The sequence below is a fragment of the Bombina bombina genome, chromosome 3 (genome assembly GCF_027579735.1).
Source record: "Bombina bombina isolate aBomBom1 chromosome 3, aBomBom1.pri, whole genome shotgun sequence".
NCBI lineage: Eukaryota > Metazoa > Chordata > Amphibia > Anura > Bombinatoridae > Bombina > Bombina bombina.
The window spans coordinates 1144819936-1144839429 of NC_069501.1; the positions used below are offsets into that span (position 1 = coordinate 1144819936).

Genomic DNA, 19494 nt, shown 5'->3' on the forward strand with positions numbered 1-19494 from the left:
AATATACAATATATTGCTACAGCTCTCCCTGTTTGATGATAATATGCTGAATATGGCTGCCTAACTTAAGATTGACGTCAGGGGGACTATGTCACAATTTTCTACAATCTACTCTTTATAGTTGCTACTCTACATTCTAGTGCAATATCTGACTGGATTCCAGTTATCTACTCTCCTGCGGCTGAGGACAGGAAACAGAGCATGTCCCAAAACTCTAGAAGAAAACCAAGGCTATCTCAACCACCCAAGAAGACAGTAGTTGACCACTTTAAAGGCCATTTGTCTCATAAAGCTCAAGCATACCGAGACTCTGCTTCTGTGATGGATGACAGCGAATCTGACAACAGTATTAATTCTCAAGCTCCCACATCAGACGCAATGTCTATATCTATCGTTGATGCTCTCACCAAGCGCATGAACCTTCTTCAAGACACGTTAACTAAAGAAATAAAGGGTTCTACAGCTGAGCTGCGCAGAGAGATTGCGTAACTGGGAGAAAGGACGGACACCCTGGAACGCAAGCAAGAAGATCTTACGGTAGATCAGGCCCATCTCCTGGCATATTCCCAGAGCTTGGCAACCCAGTTATCAGATTTGGAGATAAAATTGGCTGATATGGAGGACAGGTCCAGACGGAATAATTTGAGGTTCCGAGGAATATCTGAAGATATTGGCTCACAAGATCTGGAACCCTATGTTTTAGAGTTTTGTAAGGCTATACTGCCTGATACTGACCCGACGAGTTTCCTACTAGACAGGGTCCACAGGGTGGCAAGACCACGGTCGGTATCTCAAGATAAGCCGAGAGATGTCCTTGCTAGGATACATTTTTTCACTCATAAGGAGAAGATACTGAAAGAATTGGCCAATAAACCTCAACTACCAGCTAAATTCCAGCAGCTCTCGGTATTTCCAGACATCTCAAGCTTCACCCTACAAAGAAGAAGAACCTTTAGGAACATTACCCAAATCCTAAGAGCAGAAAATATTAGGTATAGATGGGGATACCCGACGAAATTGGTAGTTTCAAATAAAGGGGAAACCCATACCATTCTTACCATTCAGGAGGGCTTTGACTTGTTAAAAGAATGGGGTCTGATAGCGTCTGAACCCAGAACAAGAAGGGACTCAGTGCCTAATACTTCTGGCCTGGATACATCCCCTCTGGCCTCCCAACCTAAATTACGTGCTGGAGCCCTAGATTTCACACCTGGGCCACAAAAACCATCTATAGGAGGACAAATTTCCTCGGCTGCTGCTCTCCTGAGAGACAAAAAATGATATGATAGCACTTTTTTCAAATGATTTATATGCCATTATAAGTTCTGTTGTATGTACTTATGTTTCTGTTTAGATACCTGTTTCAGGTTGTAGAAGAGGAGATTCGGGATTTCCTGTTGGAAACAGAAAATCTGCCCTGAGGCGTTTTGCCTCTGTCCACTAAACATCTCTTTTTCAGATGATGAGGGTCGCGAATATCTCCCCTTCTCCAATTTGTTTTTGCTGTAAGCGGTTTAATAGACATATCATAAGAGCTGATTAAAGCCAAATCTAGATCCAACTGAAACGTAGTTGCTGTTCCTCTGAGGGATTGAAAATGCCATGTTTGCATTCCCTTAAATGATACATATGTTATTGCAAATCTTGTTGGATGTATTTTTGTCTCTGTTTAGATATCTGCCTCATGTTGAAGAGGAGGAGATTCGGGATTCCCTGTAGATAACAGAAAATCCGCCCTGAGGCGTTTTGCCTCTATATACTAAACATCTCTTTTTCAGATGATGAGGATCGTGATTATCTCCCCTTCTTCAAATAGGTTATGCTGCAAACTGTTCCACAGGTATAAAGGAAGTATCACTTAAAACTGCATCTAGATCCACCTAGAATTCTAAGCTGCAAACTGTTTGCCAGGCATATAGTAGGAATTGTTTTCACGTTGTAGAAGAGGAGATTCGGGATTTCCCGTTGGAAACAGCAATTCTGCCCTGTGGCGGCTTGCCCCTGCCCACTAAACATCTCTTTTTCAGATGTTGAGGGTCGCGAATATCTCCCCTTCTCCAATTTGTTTATGCTGTAAGCGGTTTAATAGACGTATCATAAGAGTTGATTAAAGCCAAATCTAGATCCAACTAGAACTTAGTTGCTATTCCTCTGAGGGACGGAAGATGCTATGTTTTCACTCCCTCAAATGATACATATGTTATTGCAAATCTTGTTGGATGTAATTATGTTTCTGTTTAGATATCTGTTCCATGTTGAAGAGGGGGAGATTTGAGATTCCTTGTAGATAACAGAAACTCTGCCCTAAGGCGTTTTGCCTCTATATACTAAACACCCTTTTTTTTTTTTTCTTTTTTCAGTTGATAGGGATCGTGATTATCTCCCCTTCTTCAAATAGGTTTTACTGCAAACTGTTTAACAGATATAAAGTAAGAATCACTTAAAACTACATCTAGATCCACCTAGAATTCTATGCTGCAAATTGTTCACCAGGCATATAGTAAGAATTGTTTTAAACTAAAGCTAGATCTAACTGAAATTGCATATATTGATATGACATACAACAGACTAATTGCACTAAATGTAGACCCCTGTTACTATGTTAGTTAATTTAAGTTACGATTGTTATCCTGAAGTTCACACTCCCCCATGGTTAGTCAATCTACTTATACAGGTTGATATACTTGTACCGCCCCCCCCCTCATATACGCAAATTATAATTGTGATATCCCCTCCTAAGGGGACAGGAGAAGTTAGTCTAATCCTTAGATAAGCTTCTCCATTTGATGATCCGACGGGTCATCATACTTGTGAATACACTTATACCCTGAGCAAATACGCCTGAGTAGACTTGGTTTGATGTTAACGATATAGATTGTACTTTCTATATTATATAAAGAATCCCTGGCTAATTGTACTTCCTCTTTCAGGTAACAATTATAGTTTCTTTCGAACTTGGTCTCTTGAGACCTTTCTGAACATAGACCAGAACTTCTTAATTTAAGATTGCCGGGAGTCATATCTAGGTGTGCACCTTCGGGCGGGGTAAGTTTTGTGCTTTAACTCTATTTCTCTCTCCACTATCTTTTTCCCTCCCACCTTCCCAGTTTCCTAAGCCTGCAAAAATGTCGATCCCCAATAATATCTCTTTTGCAACACTAAATGCCAAGGGTCTCAATTCACAAGATAAACGAAGTATGCTTACAAACACCATGAAGGCTCTCAAAATACATATTATCTTTCTACAAGAGACACACTGGCTGGCGTCCTCCCAGGCCCCGTACAGAACCCCAGACTATCCTACTGTGATTCTAGCCTCCCACTCTGAAAAATCTAGAGGGGTAGCTATTGCCATACATAAAACCATGCAATATGAACATATCTATGAGGAGAAAGACTCTGAGGGTAGATATCTTTTACTCACCTGTAAGCTTAACGGTATTCTATTCACATTGGTAAATATATATGCCCCTAACCAATCACAACCCAAATTCTTGAAAAGGGTACTGTCTAAAATAGAAAAATATAAGACTGGAACTCTGATTCTAGGGGGTGATTTCAATATGGTGTGGGACCCCCTAGTCGACAAGAAAGTTCAGAGGGGGAAAGAAATTGACACATATACTATAACTACTGCCAACAGATTCCGTCAGCACATAATCCAGCACAATCTATATTACATTTGGAGGGCATACCACCATAGTGACAAAGATTACACATACTTCTCTAGACCCCATCACTCTTACTCGAGACTAGACCATTTTTTCACGGATTCATGGACACTTGACAGAGTTTTAATGTCGCATATAAAGGTCTGTGCTTGGTTGGACCATGATATTCTCACGTTTACCCTCTCCACTGACCAAACAACTATGTCTAGGCCTAGTTGGAAACTCCCTAAACAGGCCCTACAGGATAAGCCTTTTAGGACTTCTCTCCAAAACTCTATTAGAGAATTCTTACAGCTAAACGAAACTCCAGGTATGCCATCTCAAACAGTTTGGGCCGCCCTGAAGGCATATGTGAGAGGGATCTGCATTCGGAGACAGGCAAAACTTAGGCATCAGTTGAAAGCCCCTTTGGGCCTTCTTATGACAGAGTTACGACGGACTGAACTAGAAAATAAGACCTCCTCGTCGGGTCCTCTAGCTGATAAAATCAAAACACTTAGAACGCAAATAGCAGATAGGGAGCTGGAGAGGGTAAAAGAGGCCCATACTCGATTCAAAAAGTTGCTATATTGTCAGGGCAATAAAGCCTCAACGCTCTTAGCACACAAACTGAGAGGTAGAACCGCGGCAGCTAGAATACTGTCACTCAAACAGGGGACCAAATCGGTCTCCTCGCCTAAAGAAATTGGACAAACCTTTGCGGCCTACTATTCTGATTTGTACCATCTCCACCCTTCAATGGCTGGTGATGAATCCCCTATTCCAGAAGTGAAAGATTTCCTACAAGGTCTTAATCTGCCCACTCTATCAGAGGAAGATAAAGAAACACTTAAGGCCCCATTCTCTCTAACTGAAATTAACTTAGCCATCAAGCATACCCAAAATAATAAAGCCCCGGGCCCTGATGGGTACCCGGCATCCTTCTATAAGCTCTTTAAATCTGATCTGAATAAGATCCTCCTCAAGGTTTTTTTGGAGGCTCGAGAGTCAGGTCTGTTTACTAAAGAATACCTGCAGGCAATAATTCTACCTATCCCCAAGCCAAATAAAGACCCAACACAATGTACTAGTTACAGACCAATCTCATTGATTAATGGTGATGTAAAACTCTATGCCAAACTTTGGGCCAACCGCCTTAATACCCTACTCCCGAAGGTAATACACTCAGATCAGGTTGGATTCACCTTTGGTAGAGAAGGACCGGATAATTCTCGAAAAATGCTTAATATCCTCACAGAGGCGTCTCGTCTAAAACTTCCCATGCTGGCCCTGTCTTTAGACGCAGAAAAAGCGTTTGACAGGGTCAGATGGGATTACTTATGGTGCACATTAGCCCAATTTGGCATGCCAGACGAAGTAATAACAGCTATCCGCGCCTTATATTCCTGTCCATCTGCGGTTGTTAAGGGCTTAGGTTTTGCCTCTCCGGAAATTCGTATAACTAACGGTACTAGGCAGGGGTGTCCCCTATCGCCCTTAATTTTCACATTAGCCATTGAACCTTTGGCCCAAGCCATTAGAAACTCACGTACGATAAGGGGAGTACAGTTCTCCGGCCGAACTGCAAAAATAGCATTGTTCGCGGATGACGTGACACTATTCCTCACAAACCCACTAGGCTCCCTACCTGCGATTCTTGACCTTGTTTCCAAATTCGGTGCCCATAGTTATTATAAGGTTAACGTCTCAAAGACCGAGGCTTTGCCTGTTGGTCTTCCTGCCTTTGAACTAGATGTCCTGCGAACCTCATACTCCTTTCAATGGTCACATTCCACCATCAGACACTTGGGGATTCAACTTGGTGCAGACTGGAGAGCAGTGCTTTCTATAAACTACTCAGACATTATTAAAGAAGTTACCGAGCTCACCACCTCATGGAACTTTAAAGAGATCTCTTGGCTGGGCCGCATAGCATCTTTTAAGATGACGGTCCTACCCAAAATCCTCTATTATTTTCGCTGCATTCCTCTCAATGTTCCTAGTGCCCTTATAGATAAGCTCCAATCTCTTGGTCAAAAATATATCTGGGATAAATCTAAGCCTCGTATAGCAGCAAAGATACTTCAGAAAAAGTATGAACAAGGAGGCGTAGCTATGCCTAGTATTCGCGGATACTATGAGGCCGCTAGGCTCTCTCATATCTTAGCATGGGCAGATAAGGGTGAACCGCAAGGATGGAAGACCATAGAGGCTTATGATCTCCCTATTGGTCTGAGTTTGGCTGATTTACCATGGATTCCTGCCTACCGACTGGATACGCTGGGAGTAAAGAATGTCATTATCAGAGACAACTTGAAAATTTGGCACAACCTCAGGAACCTACCAGAGGTTGCCCCACACCCATCTCCTATCCAGTCTTTGCCCGCCTTGCTTGCAGCCCTGCCGGACACGCACGTGCAGCGCTGGGGTGTTTGGGATCTGAAAATGATCTCCCAGCTATATCCCTCGGACACTTTGGTTAGCCCGAACAACATAGGATCTGTCATTCCAAACCCCCCTATATGGCTTAAATTTGAGTACTCTAGACTATACGCCTTCCTGGTCTCTTGGGGATTCCCTAAAGGCCCTAATAGACCTTTGACTGTTTGGGAAAAACTGTGGCAACTCCCTGTCAGGACCCCTAAACTTATCTCATTCCACTATAGCTTACTACATTCGTCCACAAACAAGGACAGACCTTGGCAACTTAGAGCATGGGAGGGAGATTTGTCCAGACCAATCACTGACAAAGATCTACACATGGCTATGACACTAACCAAGAAGACAGTACATTGTGCGAACACTCTAGAATCATATATGAAATTGTTTCTGAAATGGTACTATACCCCCTCTAGACTTTCACAGATGTTTCCTACAACATCCCCTCTCTGTTGGAGAGACTGCAAATCAAGAGGGTCCGATATTCATATATGGTGGGAATGTCCTAAATTAAAACACCTGTGGACGCAAGTGTCCTCCCTCTGTTCTACCCTTGGGCTAAATAGATCACTTACTCCTGATATGGCTTTGCTGCATATATTCCCAAGACACATTCAGGCTCCCCTGTCTAAATTATTAATTTTTGTTCTTGCTGCCACTAAGTTGGCGATAGCGAGAGCTTGGAAACAGACACAACCTCCGGACATTGCAGCTATTATCTCCATAATACAGACATATGCCAAGATGGAACAGAGTTTCTACTCCAATATAGATAAAGAAGATCTCTACTGGCAGATCTGGGAACCTTGGATTAATTACCAAGAAAACTATAGATAGGTGGGTGGACCTTGACTCTTGTCACAGACCCCCCCGCCTACTCTCTTCCATCTGCAATCACTGACCTATGCTTTCCCACCTCCTTCTTCCATTCCCCTAACCCCCACCCACTCTCCCTGCACTGTGCAACCTACTTCCCCTACCCCAGCCCCTATTTTCTGCTGTCCCTACTTCTTGTGGGGCGATTTGCCCCGCCTGGAGGTGCACGCTGAAATTGATCTGTCGGATCACTGAGAGAAGCAGGATAATGATTTTCCCTAGACTGACTTGCTGTAATTACCATAATGCTGAGTTAATACCTATGATTATTATATCCTGCCAATCATCATAATTAAGGTCGGTCAAAATGTAATGTCCTTTTTTCTATGTTTATGTAAACTGAAAAACCCTTGTGGGTGTATGATATGACCTGTGTTCGCTTATGATGACATTCTCACTGTGATTTCAGAAATACCTATGTATATGCAAGAAACTGTATAACATGTTGTTGTTATTCACAAGTTTACCTTAAAATAAAAATTATTTTTGAAAAAAAAAAAAAAAAATCTGGATTGAAGAATCTTCTTCCAAACACCTAAACTTTACCACCTCCTTGGTCTTAACAAAGGCAAAGAGAATGACTGGGGTTGGAGGGAAGGGAGGTGATATTTAACAGCTTTGCTGTGGTGCTCTTTGCCTCCTCCTGCTGGCCACAAGTGATATTCCCAATAGTAATTAGATGATCCGTGGACTCACCGTGTCATTAGAAATCATAATTTTAAGTTTAACTTGAAAAGTTTAGTCCTAGTCCAGGTGTTATTAAATGAGATGACATTGTATATGCATTAACCCCTTGCACCATTTAGATGTAGGTACTACATCACAGAGTATTTTGCCCAGAGTACCTACATCCCACACTGTGGTGCATGCTGTGGTCCCCATTATCAGCTTAGACAATGATTGTGCTCCGTTACTATATGAAGGCACATCGCCAATCGTTATCTGTCTGTGTCAATCTCTGTAACAATTATTGTTGGTTCTAAGTGGGAGTTGTGGTAGAGGAGGGAGGTGGGTGGATCAGACCAGCGGAGGAGGGGAGGGAGGGGCATGGTTGCCTAGACTGCAGAAAAAAATATTAGCGAGGGAGGGATGGGGCCAACACTAAGGAACAAACTCAGCGGGAGAGGGACCCTACGCTACAGAAAAAGGGGATCTTGGAGGGGGGCAGACAGTAACAAATGTGGTAGTGGGCAGTGGAAGAGAAGGAGAGCTGGTGTGTGTGTGTGTGAATTTCAGAAGTGTGGTGCACAGCTGCAATTAGCGGCCTTCTATTTGCCAAAAATCAATGGTAAAACCATGCATATCTGCTGTTTCTGAACAAAGGGGACCCAAGAGAAGCTTTTGTCTTATGATTTTTTTTTTTTTTTAATATGATCATACTTGGCTTCCAAAGAGTGGAATCAAATATAACAAAATGAGCCTAGAGCAATACCTTAGGTTGTCTAATTAAAAAAATATACAGGTGGCCCTCGATTTACGCCGGTTCAATTTGTGCCGTTTCAGAATAACAACCTTTTTTTTCAGTCATTTGGAAAGCAATGCACTAATTAAAATAGCCAGTAGGTGGAGCTGTCCGCTTGTTTTGCAGCAAAGGTATGCAACTTAACAGCCTTAAATTGATCTGTGTACACAGATCAGACCAGATCTATTGAGCACAATTTATCAGGCACTTCACTATTATCTTCCTGTCCAGTAGCTTCAGGTGAGGGTACCTAACTGCTTATTAATCACTGCAGATTAAAATGCATAGAATAGGTGCAGACCCAATATTATCTAACATGCTAAAAATGCAGTGAACTGATTGCAGAAAAATGCAAGTAAAAAAATATTTTTGTTCATTAAACTTAGTTTGATGATGATGCAATCTGTTGTGTGATTATTTTATTAGGTGATGTTTAGCAAATGTTTTTGTTCATTAAACTTAGTTTGATGATGATACAATCTATATTATTAGGTTTATAATGCTGTTTAGCATTTAAAGTCTTCATTTCAAAGCTTTAAAAATATTGTATTAGGTGCTACTTATGACAATTTTGAGAGAGGCCTGGAACCTAACTCCCTCACTTCCAATTGACTTACATTATAAATGGGGTTTCAATTTACAATGGTTTCAATTTACAACCATTCCTCCTGGAACCTAACCCGGCGTAAACTGAGGGCTACCTGTATATATTTTTTCATTGGTAAATTAAAAAACAAAAGCTCTATTTCAGTTTAAACTGAGTGATATATAAAATGCTAAAAACTCTCTGGTACTGAAAGGGTTAACAGGCTAGCTTTTTTTTAACATCAGAAGGACAATGCATAACTGCATATGCCAATCAAGTTTGTAGGTAAGTTCGGAATATCTTAAAATTCTGATGTATGGTTTTCTATCAGCAGTTTGTACTAATATATCCAGGTTTCTAATCAATATTTTGCAGGATAAGTGTCACAAACCAAAAATATACAACCAAAACATTTACCACAGATTCAAAAAGGGTCAACAGGAATGGTAGCTGAAAGTAGCATCACTCTGTATATTGAAGAAAAACAAAATGTGGGTCCAGATAATTAGTACTGGAGGGATACACTGGGACTTTCAGACATTATGGGCTAGATTACAAGTCAAGCGCTAATTTATTGTGCGCCCGCCAAAGGGCCAATTTGTTCGTTTGCGGGCGCACAATAAACAACCAGTGGCTGGTAGTAATTAGCGCTTATCAAATTAACCAGTGATCAGATCTTAATGTTTGTTAATCATGTAATCTTAAATGTGCCCCAAACGCTCCCAAAATACAGTGTAGTGTATTTCATAAAAAAAAAATTTTAATAACAGCACTAGGGAGTATTTTGGGGGTAAAGTTGGCAGGAGTGGGATGCTAGAAAAAAAACGACAGACGTTAGTTCATTTGTTACAAATTGTGTTGATAGTTAGAATTTTCTACACTTGTATTGTTTATGTATTGTTGAAATCTCTACAAAAATATTAAAATAAAAAAGTGATGATCTAAAAAAACATACCGTATATCTTTTAATGCACATTCAAGACACAGACTACCATAGGTTTTCATATTATCATTAAGCATTCTTATATTGCTTACATCTGTAACTTCTTGTATTCCAAAATCATAGTGAAGTACCTGAAAAAAAATTAAAGATATTCTTATTTTATAAAACTGTTTATCAAGCTCGGTTGGTAAATAAATAACAGTGTAATAGGATTCCAAGAAAAGCTGAGTTTGTCTGGAAGAGCATGATGATTTCCCATGCTGAAATAAGGAAGAATTATGACAAACTAAATATAATTCCATTTCTTATTAATCAGCTCAGGTCTTATTGACTAGTATTGTGTTTATAATACCCATTTAAATCATGAGAGAGGAGAGAGAGAAGAGAGAGTGGGAGAGACCTAATGCAATTGAAGCAAGCGTGAAATCTTAACAAGTGGTTAGTATGCTTTTAAATAATCATACATTGGAGGTTACATATTAAAGTGATTTTTCTCTGGTTAAAACACTATCAAAAACAAAATGTATGCTTACCTGAAACATTTCTTTCTTTCCGGACATGGAGAGTCCACAACGTCATTCCAATTACTAGTGGAATATTTACTCATGGCCAGCAGGCAAAGCTGTTAAGTGTCACTTCCCTTACCCATAACCCCCAGTCATTCAGCCGAGGGGAAATTGAAAAAGAAGATAAGACAAAGGTGTAGAGGTACCTGAGGTTTAGTAACAAATATTTGTCTAATCTAAAGGGTGGGGTCGTGGACTCCATGTCCGGAAAGAAAGAAATTAATCAGGTAAGCATAAATTTTGTTTTCTTTCCAAAGACATGGACAGACCTCAACATCATTCCAATTACTAGTGGGAATCAATACCCAATACACAAGCTAGAGGACATGGAATGAACAGGGAGGGATAATAAGACAGGCGGACCTAAACAGAAAGCACCACCACTTAAAGAACCTTTCTACCAAAAGAAGCCTCAGCCAAGGCAAAAGTATCAAATTTGTAGAATTTGGAAAAAGTATGCAGAGAGGACCAAGTTGCTGCCTTGCAAATCTGTTCAACAGAAGCTTGATTTTTTAAAGCCCAAGAAGAGGAGACAGCCCTAGTGAGCTGTAAGTATCTCAGGAGGCTGCTGTCCAGCAGTCTGATAAGCAAAATTAATCATACTTCTTAACCAGAGGGAAAGAGAAATAGAAGTAGCCTTCTGACCCTCACGATTTCCAAAGAAACAAACAGGGCAGAAGACTGTGTCAGGGTTTTTTCCCTGTTTTGTTTGCCATATGCTGCTGGCAGCCATTTTACTCACCTCTCTTGCTGACTATGATGTATTGTCGGGGATGCTGCTCATTTCCTGCACTTCCTTTTATGACCAGACTGGTGTGCATCATCCGTGTGAGACAGGATGCAGTATCAGAATTGTGATGTGTATCACTTATTATTTAGAGGGCTTCTGTCCAGTATGCTTTGCCTTTGCGTTGTCTCAGACCTGTTTGTGAGAGCTCCTGTGTATTACCTGGCTGCCTGACTTCCTTCCTGGTTCCTGATCCCTGGCTTGTTCACGACTCTGCTGTTTTCCTTGTTCCTGATTCCGTCTCGTCTGACTATTCGCTTTGGCTCCTGACTCGGCTCGTCTGACTACCAGCTCTGGTTTTGACTCCTGGCTTGTTATTTGACTTGTGGACTTTTTATACATTTTTGCACTTCTCGTCTCAGTCTGATTCCTGGCACCCTGACATTAAGCAAAGGCCATGAATCCTGATGGTGCAAATAATCCACCTTTACCTGTCATCATTTCCAGGATGGATGTACAGGATTACCGCTTGGATCAATTCGCACTAGCCCTGCAAACCCTGCTGACTCTCACTGCACATTTGGACCAAAGTTTCCCGCAAGTTATGGCTGCTGCACCTATGCCTAACTGGAGCATGTCCGGTTCTGCGCCTCTACCTCAGCGATATGGAGGCGATCCTATTCAGTGCAGAGGGTTTTTGAACCAGGTGGGCATTTACTTTGAGATGTTACCTAAGGCATTTCCCTCTGACACAGCTAAGGTGGGATTTCTCATCTTGTTGCTCTCTGACACAGCTCTTGCCTGGGCTAATCCCTTCTGGGAGACTAATAAACCTGTGATTTCAAATTACCCTGAATTTGTGGCCTCCTTTCGAAGGGTATTTGATGTTCCGGCTCGCTCCTCCTCTGCTGCTAAACGACTCATATCCATTCAGCAAGGTACAAGATCTGTTGCTCAGTATGCTATTGAGTTCCGTACGCTTGCCGCAGAGGTAGGTTGGAAGACTGAAGCCCTTGTTGCCACCTTCTTTCATGGGCTCTCTGATGCGATTAAAGACGAAGTTGCTGCTAGAGATTTACCAGAGGATCTCGAGGCATTGGTGTCTTTTTTGAGCCTAATTGACATCAGACTCAGAGAGAGGCCCTCTTTCAAGGAGCGCTTGCGGAAGCCTCCTGTTCCGTTGTCTCTTACGTGTTTGTTCCCACCCATGCCTCCCTCTCCTCCCATGCCTCCTGGTCCCGAGTCACCAGGTACTGCTGAGCCAATGCAGTTGGGATTCACGCGTCTCTCCGCGGCGGAGAGGGCCTTTAGGAGGAGGGAGGGGCTCTGCCTCTATTGTGGGTTTCAGGTTAACTTTTTGAAGTCTTGTCCAACACTGCCGGGAAACACTCACAAATAAGGTCCTGTTGGGGGCAGATCTTGGGTGGTTTATCCTCGTCCCCGGAACCGCTTAAGGAGAAACCTTTGGTCACGGTTGTCCTTTCCTGGGTGGACTCCTCCATAGTCACTCAGGCTCTTGTTAACTCTGGTGCTGCGGGCTATTTCATTAACAGTGCTTTTGTATCAAAGCACTCCATTCCTGTTTTGCCTCGCTCCGTTCCGCTTGCTATTGAGGCCATTGATGGCAGGCCCCTTCAGCCCGCACTCGTTACTCACGAAACTGCTCCGTTGTCCATGGCTGTTGGGTCTCTTCATTTTGAAATCCTCCAGTTCCAGGTGATAAACTCTCCGCATTTTCCGGTTGTTCTGGGTTACCCCTGGCTCCAAAAGCACAATCCCCGTCTCAACTGGCGCAGGTCCGAAATTTTGTTGTGGTCCCCGCAATGTATTTCCACCGGAAACCAGTTAAAGTCTTGTGCACTTATTTTGGTATCTCAATTGCCAGAGGAGTACAGAGAGTTCCTAGACATTTTTGACAAGGTGCGTGCCGGTACCTTGCCTCCTCACCGGTCTTACGATTGTGCTATAGACCTGCAACCCGGAGCCATTCCTCCTCGGGGTCGGGTGTACCCTCTGTTGCAGAGAATTGTGCTATGGAGGAGTATGTTGCCGATGCTCTGTCGCTGGGAATCATCCGCAAATCCTGCTCTCCTGCAGGGGATGGATTCTTCTTTGTGAAGAAAAAGGGTGGCGAGTTAAGACCATGCATTGATTATAGGGGTCTTAATCGTCTTACCATTAAGAATGCTTACTCTATTCCGCTCATTACGGAACTTTTTGACCGCCTCAAGGGAGCTACGGTCTTTACTAAACTTGATTTGAGAGGAGCATACAATCTCGTTAGGATTAAGGAGGACCACGAATGGAAAACAGCATTTAACACCAGGAGCGGGCATTATGGAGTATCTTGTAATGCCCTTTGGCCTATGTAATGCTCCTGCTGTTTTTCAGGAATTTATTAATGATGTCCTACAAGATATGTTGAAACAGTGTGTTGTGGTGTACTTAGACGACATCCTCATACACTCACCCACACTTGAGGCTCATCGTTCTGATGTTACACAGGTTCTTCAGAGACTACGTGAGAACGGCCTGTTTTGTAAACTCAAGAAATGTGAGTTCCATCAGACTCCAGTAACCTTCCTAGGTTATGTTATCTCCGTTGCAGGGTTCTCCATGGATCCTGACAAGTTATCTGCAGTTCTGCAGTGGCCTCGCCCAATTGGTCTTCGGTCTATTCAACGTTTTTTGGGGTTTGCCAATTACTATAGAAAGTTAATTAAAAACTTTTCTTCCTTGGTCAAACCTATCACAGACATAACCCGTAAAGAGAATGATCCAATCCATTGGTCACCTACTGCCATTAAGGCCTTTGATAGTCTTAAGACTGCCTTTGCTGCCGCTCCAGTTCTGGCTCATCCTAACCCTGTCCTGCCTTTCGTTCTAGAGGTCGATACGTCTGAGACTGGAGTAGGTGCCCTCTTGTCTCAAAGTCCTACACCTGACGGTTCCCTGCATCCATGTGGTTTCTTCTCTAAGAAATTGTCTCCAGCGGAGCGCAATTATGAAATTGGCGACAAGGAATAACTGGCCTTAATTTTGGCACTCAAGGAATGGAGGCATCTTCTCGAGGGTACTAGCGTGCCAGTGCTCATTCTTACTGACCACAAAAATTTAACTTATCTATCTGAAGCAAAACGTCTGTCACCCCGACAGGCCAGATGGGCGCTATTTTTGTCTCGGTTTAATTATGTGGTCTCCTACCTGCCTGGTAGTAAGAATGTTAGGGCTGATGCCCTCTCTCGACAATTTTCGCCTCTGTCCAAGGAGGAGTCTGTACCTACTCCTGTTATACCTCCTGACCATATTTTGGCTACCATACGTACTAATTTGACTTCTCCCTTGGGGGAGGAGATCCTGGCTGCACAAACCAATGCACCTCCTGAGAAACCTAGTGGTAAGTGTCTTGTTCCTGAGAATCTTCAAACTAAACTTTTGCACACTTACCACTATCCTAAAGCCGCAGGTCACCCAGGCAAGAACCAAATGATTTGGTCTGTCACTCGACAATTCTGGTGGCCAGGTCTTCGTTCTGATGTTGCTGCGTATGTTGCGATGCCTCCTGCTCAGTTTGTGCACAGAATAAGACTCCTCGATATCTTCCTGTGGGTCTTCTTCAACCTATTGCTAATGGTGAGCGTCCTTGGAAACATCTTTCCATGGACTTAATTGTAGAGCTCCGTTTTCAATGGCAATACTGTTATCCTTATGGTGGTTGACCATTTTTCTAAAATGTCACATTGCATTACCTTGATGAAGCTGCCTACCGCTCAGGAGTTTGCTTCAATTTTTGCCCGGGAGACCTTCCGTTTACATGGGTTACCCAAGGAGATATTGTCGGACCGAGGTAGCCAGTTTGTCTCCAGATTTTGGCGTTCCTTTAGTGCTCAAATGGGTATCCAGCTTTCCTTCTCCTCGACATATCACCCTCAGTCCAATGGGGCTGCGGAACGGTCTAATGAAGCTCTGGAACTGTCCCTCCGTTGCTATTTCTCAGATCACCACAATAATTGGTCTGAATTGTTACCTTGGGCAGAGTTTGCTCGTAATAGTGCTATTAATGCTTCCTCCAAGTTATCCCCGTTCATGGCGAATTATGGGTTTCAACCATCCTTGTTGACCGATTCATGTCTCAGGGTATTCCGGCTTTGGAGGAGCATCTCCGGCAACTTCGTTCCACGTGGGTGCAGATTCAGGATTGCCTTCATCGTTCTATGCAGCGCCAAAAGTTCCAGGCTGATCGTAGGCGTCTGCCCGCACCTTTCTACCAGGTTAGTGAGAGACTTTGGCAGTCCTTCCCGCAACTTGAACCTTCGTGTGCCTTCCAATAAATTGGATCCCCGTTATGTTGGTCCTTTTCGAATACTCCAACGGATTAATCCTGCGGCCTACGCTCTTGACCTTCCTCCTGCTATGCGCATCTCCAATGTTTTTCATGTCTCCCTCTTGAAACCATTGGTTTGTAATCGGTTTACCACTGTGTTGCCTCGTCCCCGTCCTATCTTTGTTGACAACCATGAGGAGTATGAGGTCAGCAGCATTATTGACTCTCGTATGTCCAGGGGCCGTGTACAGTATTTGGTTCACTGGAGGGGCTATGGTCCGGAGAAGCGTTCTTGGGTTCCCTCCTCTGATGTTCATGCTCCCACCCTCCTCCATGCCTTCCATGCCCGTTTCCCCAATAAGCCTTTTGTCCTCCCGCGGGGGAGGGGTCATTGAGGGGAGGATACTGTCAGGGTTTTTTTCCCTGTTTTGTTTGCCATGTGCTGCGGGCAACCATTTTACTCACCTCTCTTGCTGACTATGGTGCATTGTGGGGGATGCTGCTCATTTCCTGCACTTCCTTTTAAGGCCAGACTGGTGTGCATCATCCATGTGAGACAGGATGCAGTCTCAGAATTGTGATGTCATCACTTATTTAAAGGGCCTCTGTTCAGTATGCTTTGCCTTTGCGTTGTCTCAGACCTGTTTGTGAGAGTTCCTGTGTATTACCTGGCTGCCTGACGTCCTTCCTGGTTCCTGGCTTGTTCCTGACTCTGCTTTTTTCCATGTTCCTGATTCCGGCTCATCTGACTATTCGCTTTGGCTCCTGACTCGGCTCGTCTGACTGACTACAAGCTCTGGGTTTTGACTCCTGGCTTGTTATTTGACTTGTGGACTTTTTAAAATTTTTGCTATTAATAAAGGTGTGATTATTTTTGCACTTCTCGTCTCAGTCTGATTCCTGGCACCCTGACAGACTGGCAACAATCCTTAGAAGCCTGTAGGCAGAATTTTAGAGAGTGTGCACCACATCCAAGTTGTGCAACAGACGTTCTTTATGAGAGGAATGAGTTGGACAAAGAGAAGGAACAACAATCTCCTGATTAATATTTCTATCCGAAAACACCTTAGGGAGAAACCCCAATTTAGTACGAAGGACCGCCTTATCCGCATGAAAAATAAGGTAAGGTGAATCACATTGCAAAGCCGAGAGTTCAGAAAATCTCAGAGCAGAAGAAATAGCAATAAGAAACAAAACCTTCAAAGATAACAGCTTAATTATCTATGGAATGCATTAGCTTAAAAATGGAGCCTGCTGCAAAACTGTAAGAACTAGGTTAAGGCCCCAAGGAGGAGTAACAGATTTAAACACAGGTCTGATTCTAATCAGAGCCTGACAAAAAAGATTGAACACCTGGCACATCCGCCAGACGCTTATGTAAAAGAATAGATCATGCAGAAATCTGATCTTTCAGAGAACTGACCGACAACCCTTTCTCCAGACCATCCTGGAAAAAAGACAAAATTTTAGGAATCCTGACCCTACTCCAAGAGTAGCCCTTAGATTCACACCAATAAAGGCATTTACGCCATACCTTATGGTAAATCTTACGGGTAACAGGCTTGCAAGCCTAAATCACAGTATCAATGACAGACTCAGAAAACCCATGCTTAGCCAGAACTAAGTGTTCAATCTCCAAGCAGTCAGCTTCAGAGAAATGAGATTTGGATGGAGGAAAGAACCCTGAGTTATGGCCTTCCTCAGTGGTAACCTCCAAGAGATGACATTCACTAGGTCCGCAAACCAGATCCTGTGAAGCCATGCAGGAGCTATTAGAATTACAGACGCTCTCTCCTTCTTGATACAAGCAATGAATTGTTGAAGGAGAGCAAACTGAGGAAACAGGTATGCTAAACCGAAGTCCCAAGGAACCGCCAGAGCATCTATCAGGGTGGCCTGAGGATCTCTCAACCTTGAACCGTACCTTGAAAGCTTGGCATTCTGAAGGGATGCCATCAGATCCACCTCCGGGACCTCCGGGACCCCCCCCCCGATAGAAGACAATTGTGAGCTTCTGCCCACTGCAGAATGTGAGTCACCTCCTTCATGGCCAAGGAACTCTGAGTTCCTCCCTGGTGGTTTATGTAAGCAACTGAGGTGATGATGTTCAACTGGAACTTGAAAAAACGGGCTAAGGACAACTGAGGCTAGGCCATCAGAGCATTGAAGCTTGCTCTCAACTCCAAGATGTTTATTGGAAGAGAAGACTCCTCCTGAGTCGATAGGCCCTAAGCCTTTAACGAGTCCCAGACTGCTCCCCAGCCTAACAGTCTGGCATTCGTGGTCACAATCATCCAGGAGGATCTCTGGAAGCATGTGCCCTAAGACAGATGATCCTGAGAAATCCACCATGAGAGAGAGTCTATTATCAACTGGCCTAGATCTATACTCTGAGATTGATCCGAATGGTCTCTGTTCCATTGTCTGAGCATGCATAATTGCAGAGCTCTCAAATGGAATCGAGCAAAGGGAATGATGTCCATGGAAGCGACCATCAGACCAATTACCTCCATACATTGAGCCACTGATGGCCGAACAGTATACTGTAGATAGAGGCAAGTAGTGAGAAGCTTAGATCTTCTGACCTCCGTCAGAAATTTTTTCATAGATAGGAAATTGATGATGGTCCCTAAGAAACCCACCCTTGTAGCTGGAACAAGGGAACTCTTCTCCAAATTCACTTTCCAGCCGTTGGAACGTAGAAAAGACAACAAGATCTCTGAATGAGAGTTTGCTTGTTGAAAAGATGGCGCCTGAACCAATATATCGCCAAGGAAAGGTGCCACCGCAATTCCTTGAGACCTGACAACTGCCAAGAGAGCCCCCAGAACCTTTGAGAAGAAGCCAAACGTAAGAGCCACAAAATGAAAGTGCTCGTCTAGAAAAGTGAATCTCAGGAACTGTAGATGATCCCTGTGGATGGGAACATGAAGATATGTGTCCTTCAGGTCTATGGTTGTCATGAACTGACCCTCTTGGAGGAAAGGAAGAATGGAACAAATAGTTTCCATTTTGAAGGATGGTACCCTGAGAAACTTCCCTCTTTTTTTAGGAACCAGAAACAGATTTGAATAAAATCCTAGACCCTGTTCTCTTACTGAAACTATAACAATTACTCCCAGGGAGGGAAGTTCCTGAACGGACTTTAAGAATGCCTCTCTTTTTACCTGATCCACAGATAACCTTGCAAAGAGAAATCTGCCCTTGGGAGGACGATATTTGAATTATATTTTGTACCCCTGAGATACTATGTCCACAACCCAAGGATCTGGGACATCTCGTATCCATGCTTGACGAAAAAAGGGAAAGTCTGCCCCTCATTTGATCCAATCCCGCAGACCCTTCATGCTGACTTAGCCTCAGCAGAGGGCTTCTTTGATTGCTTTCCCTTATTCCAAGACTGACTGGGTTTCCAAGAAGACTTGAACTGCTCCTGCTTGGTGGAAGGAGAGGAAGACATTTGACCTTTAAAGTTACGAAAGGAACAAAACTTACTTTGACATCCTTTAAGTCTATTCTTCTTGTCTTGTGGTAGAAAGGATCCCTTTGCACCCGTAATTTCAGAAATGATCTGCGCCAGACCAGGACCAAACAGGGTCTTACCCTTGTAAGGTAGCAACAGAAGCTTGGACTTGTAGGTAAGATCGAATGACCATGATTTTAGCCACAGAGCCCTTCAGGCTAGGACAGTGAAGCTCGACATCTTGGCTCCCAGTCTAATGACTTGCATGCTAGCTTTAGAGATAAAGGATTTGGCTAGTTTGAGAGCCTTAATCCTATACTGGATCTCCACTAAAATCTGACAAGGCATTGCACCAATAAGATGCATCACTAGCTACTGTAGCAATAGAAACTGCAGGCTGCCATTGAAGTCCCTGATAAACATACATTTTATTTAGATAAGTCTCCAGCTTTTTGTCC

At 43.3% G+C, this 19494-nt stretch overlaps 1 protein-coding gene across 1 annotated transcript in view; it reads right to left on the reverse strand.

Annotated features, from left to right (window-relative positions):
* The window catches only part of RNF17 (ring finger protein 17), a 514511-nt gene that overhangs the window by 432030 nt on the left and 62987 nt on the right, over positions 1–19494 (reverse strand). The window contains exon 2 of the mRNA XM_053705579.1: positions 9969–10087. Within this exon, the coding sequence (XP_053561554.1) occupies positions 9969–10087 (119 nt within the window). The remainder of the gene's footprint in view (positions 1–9968; positions 10088–19494) is intronic.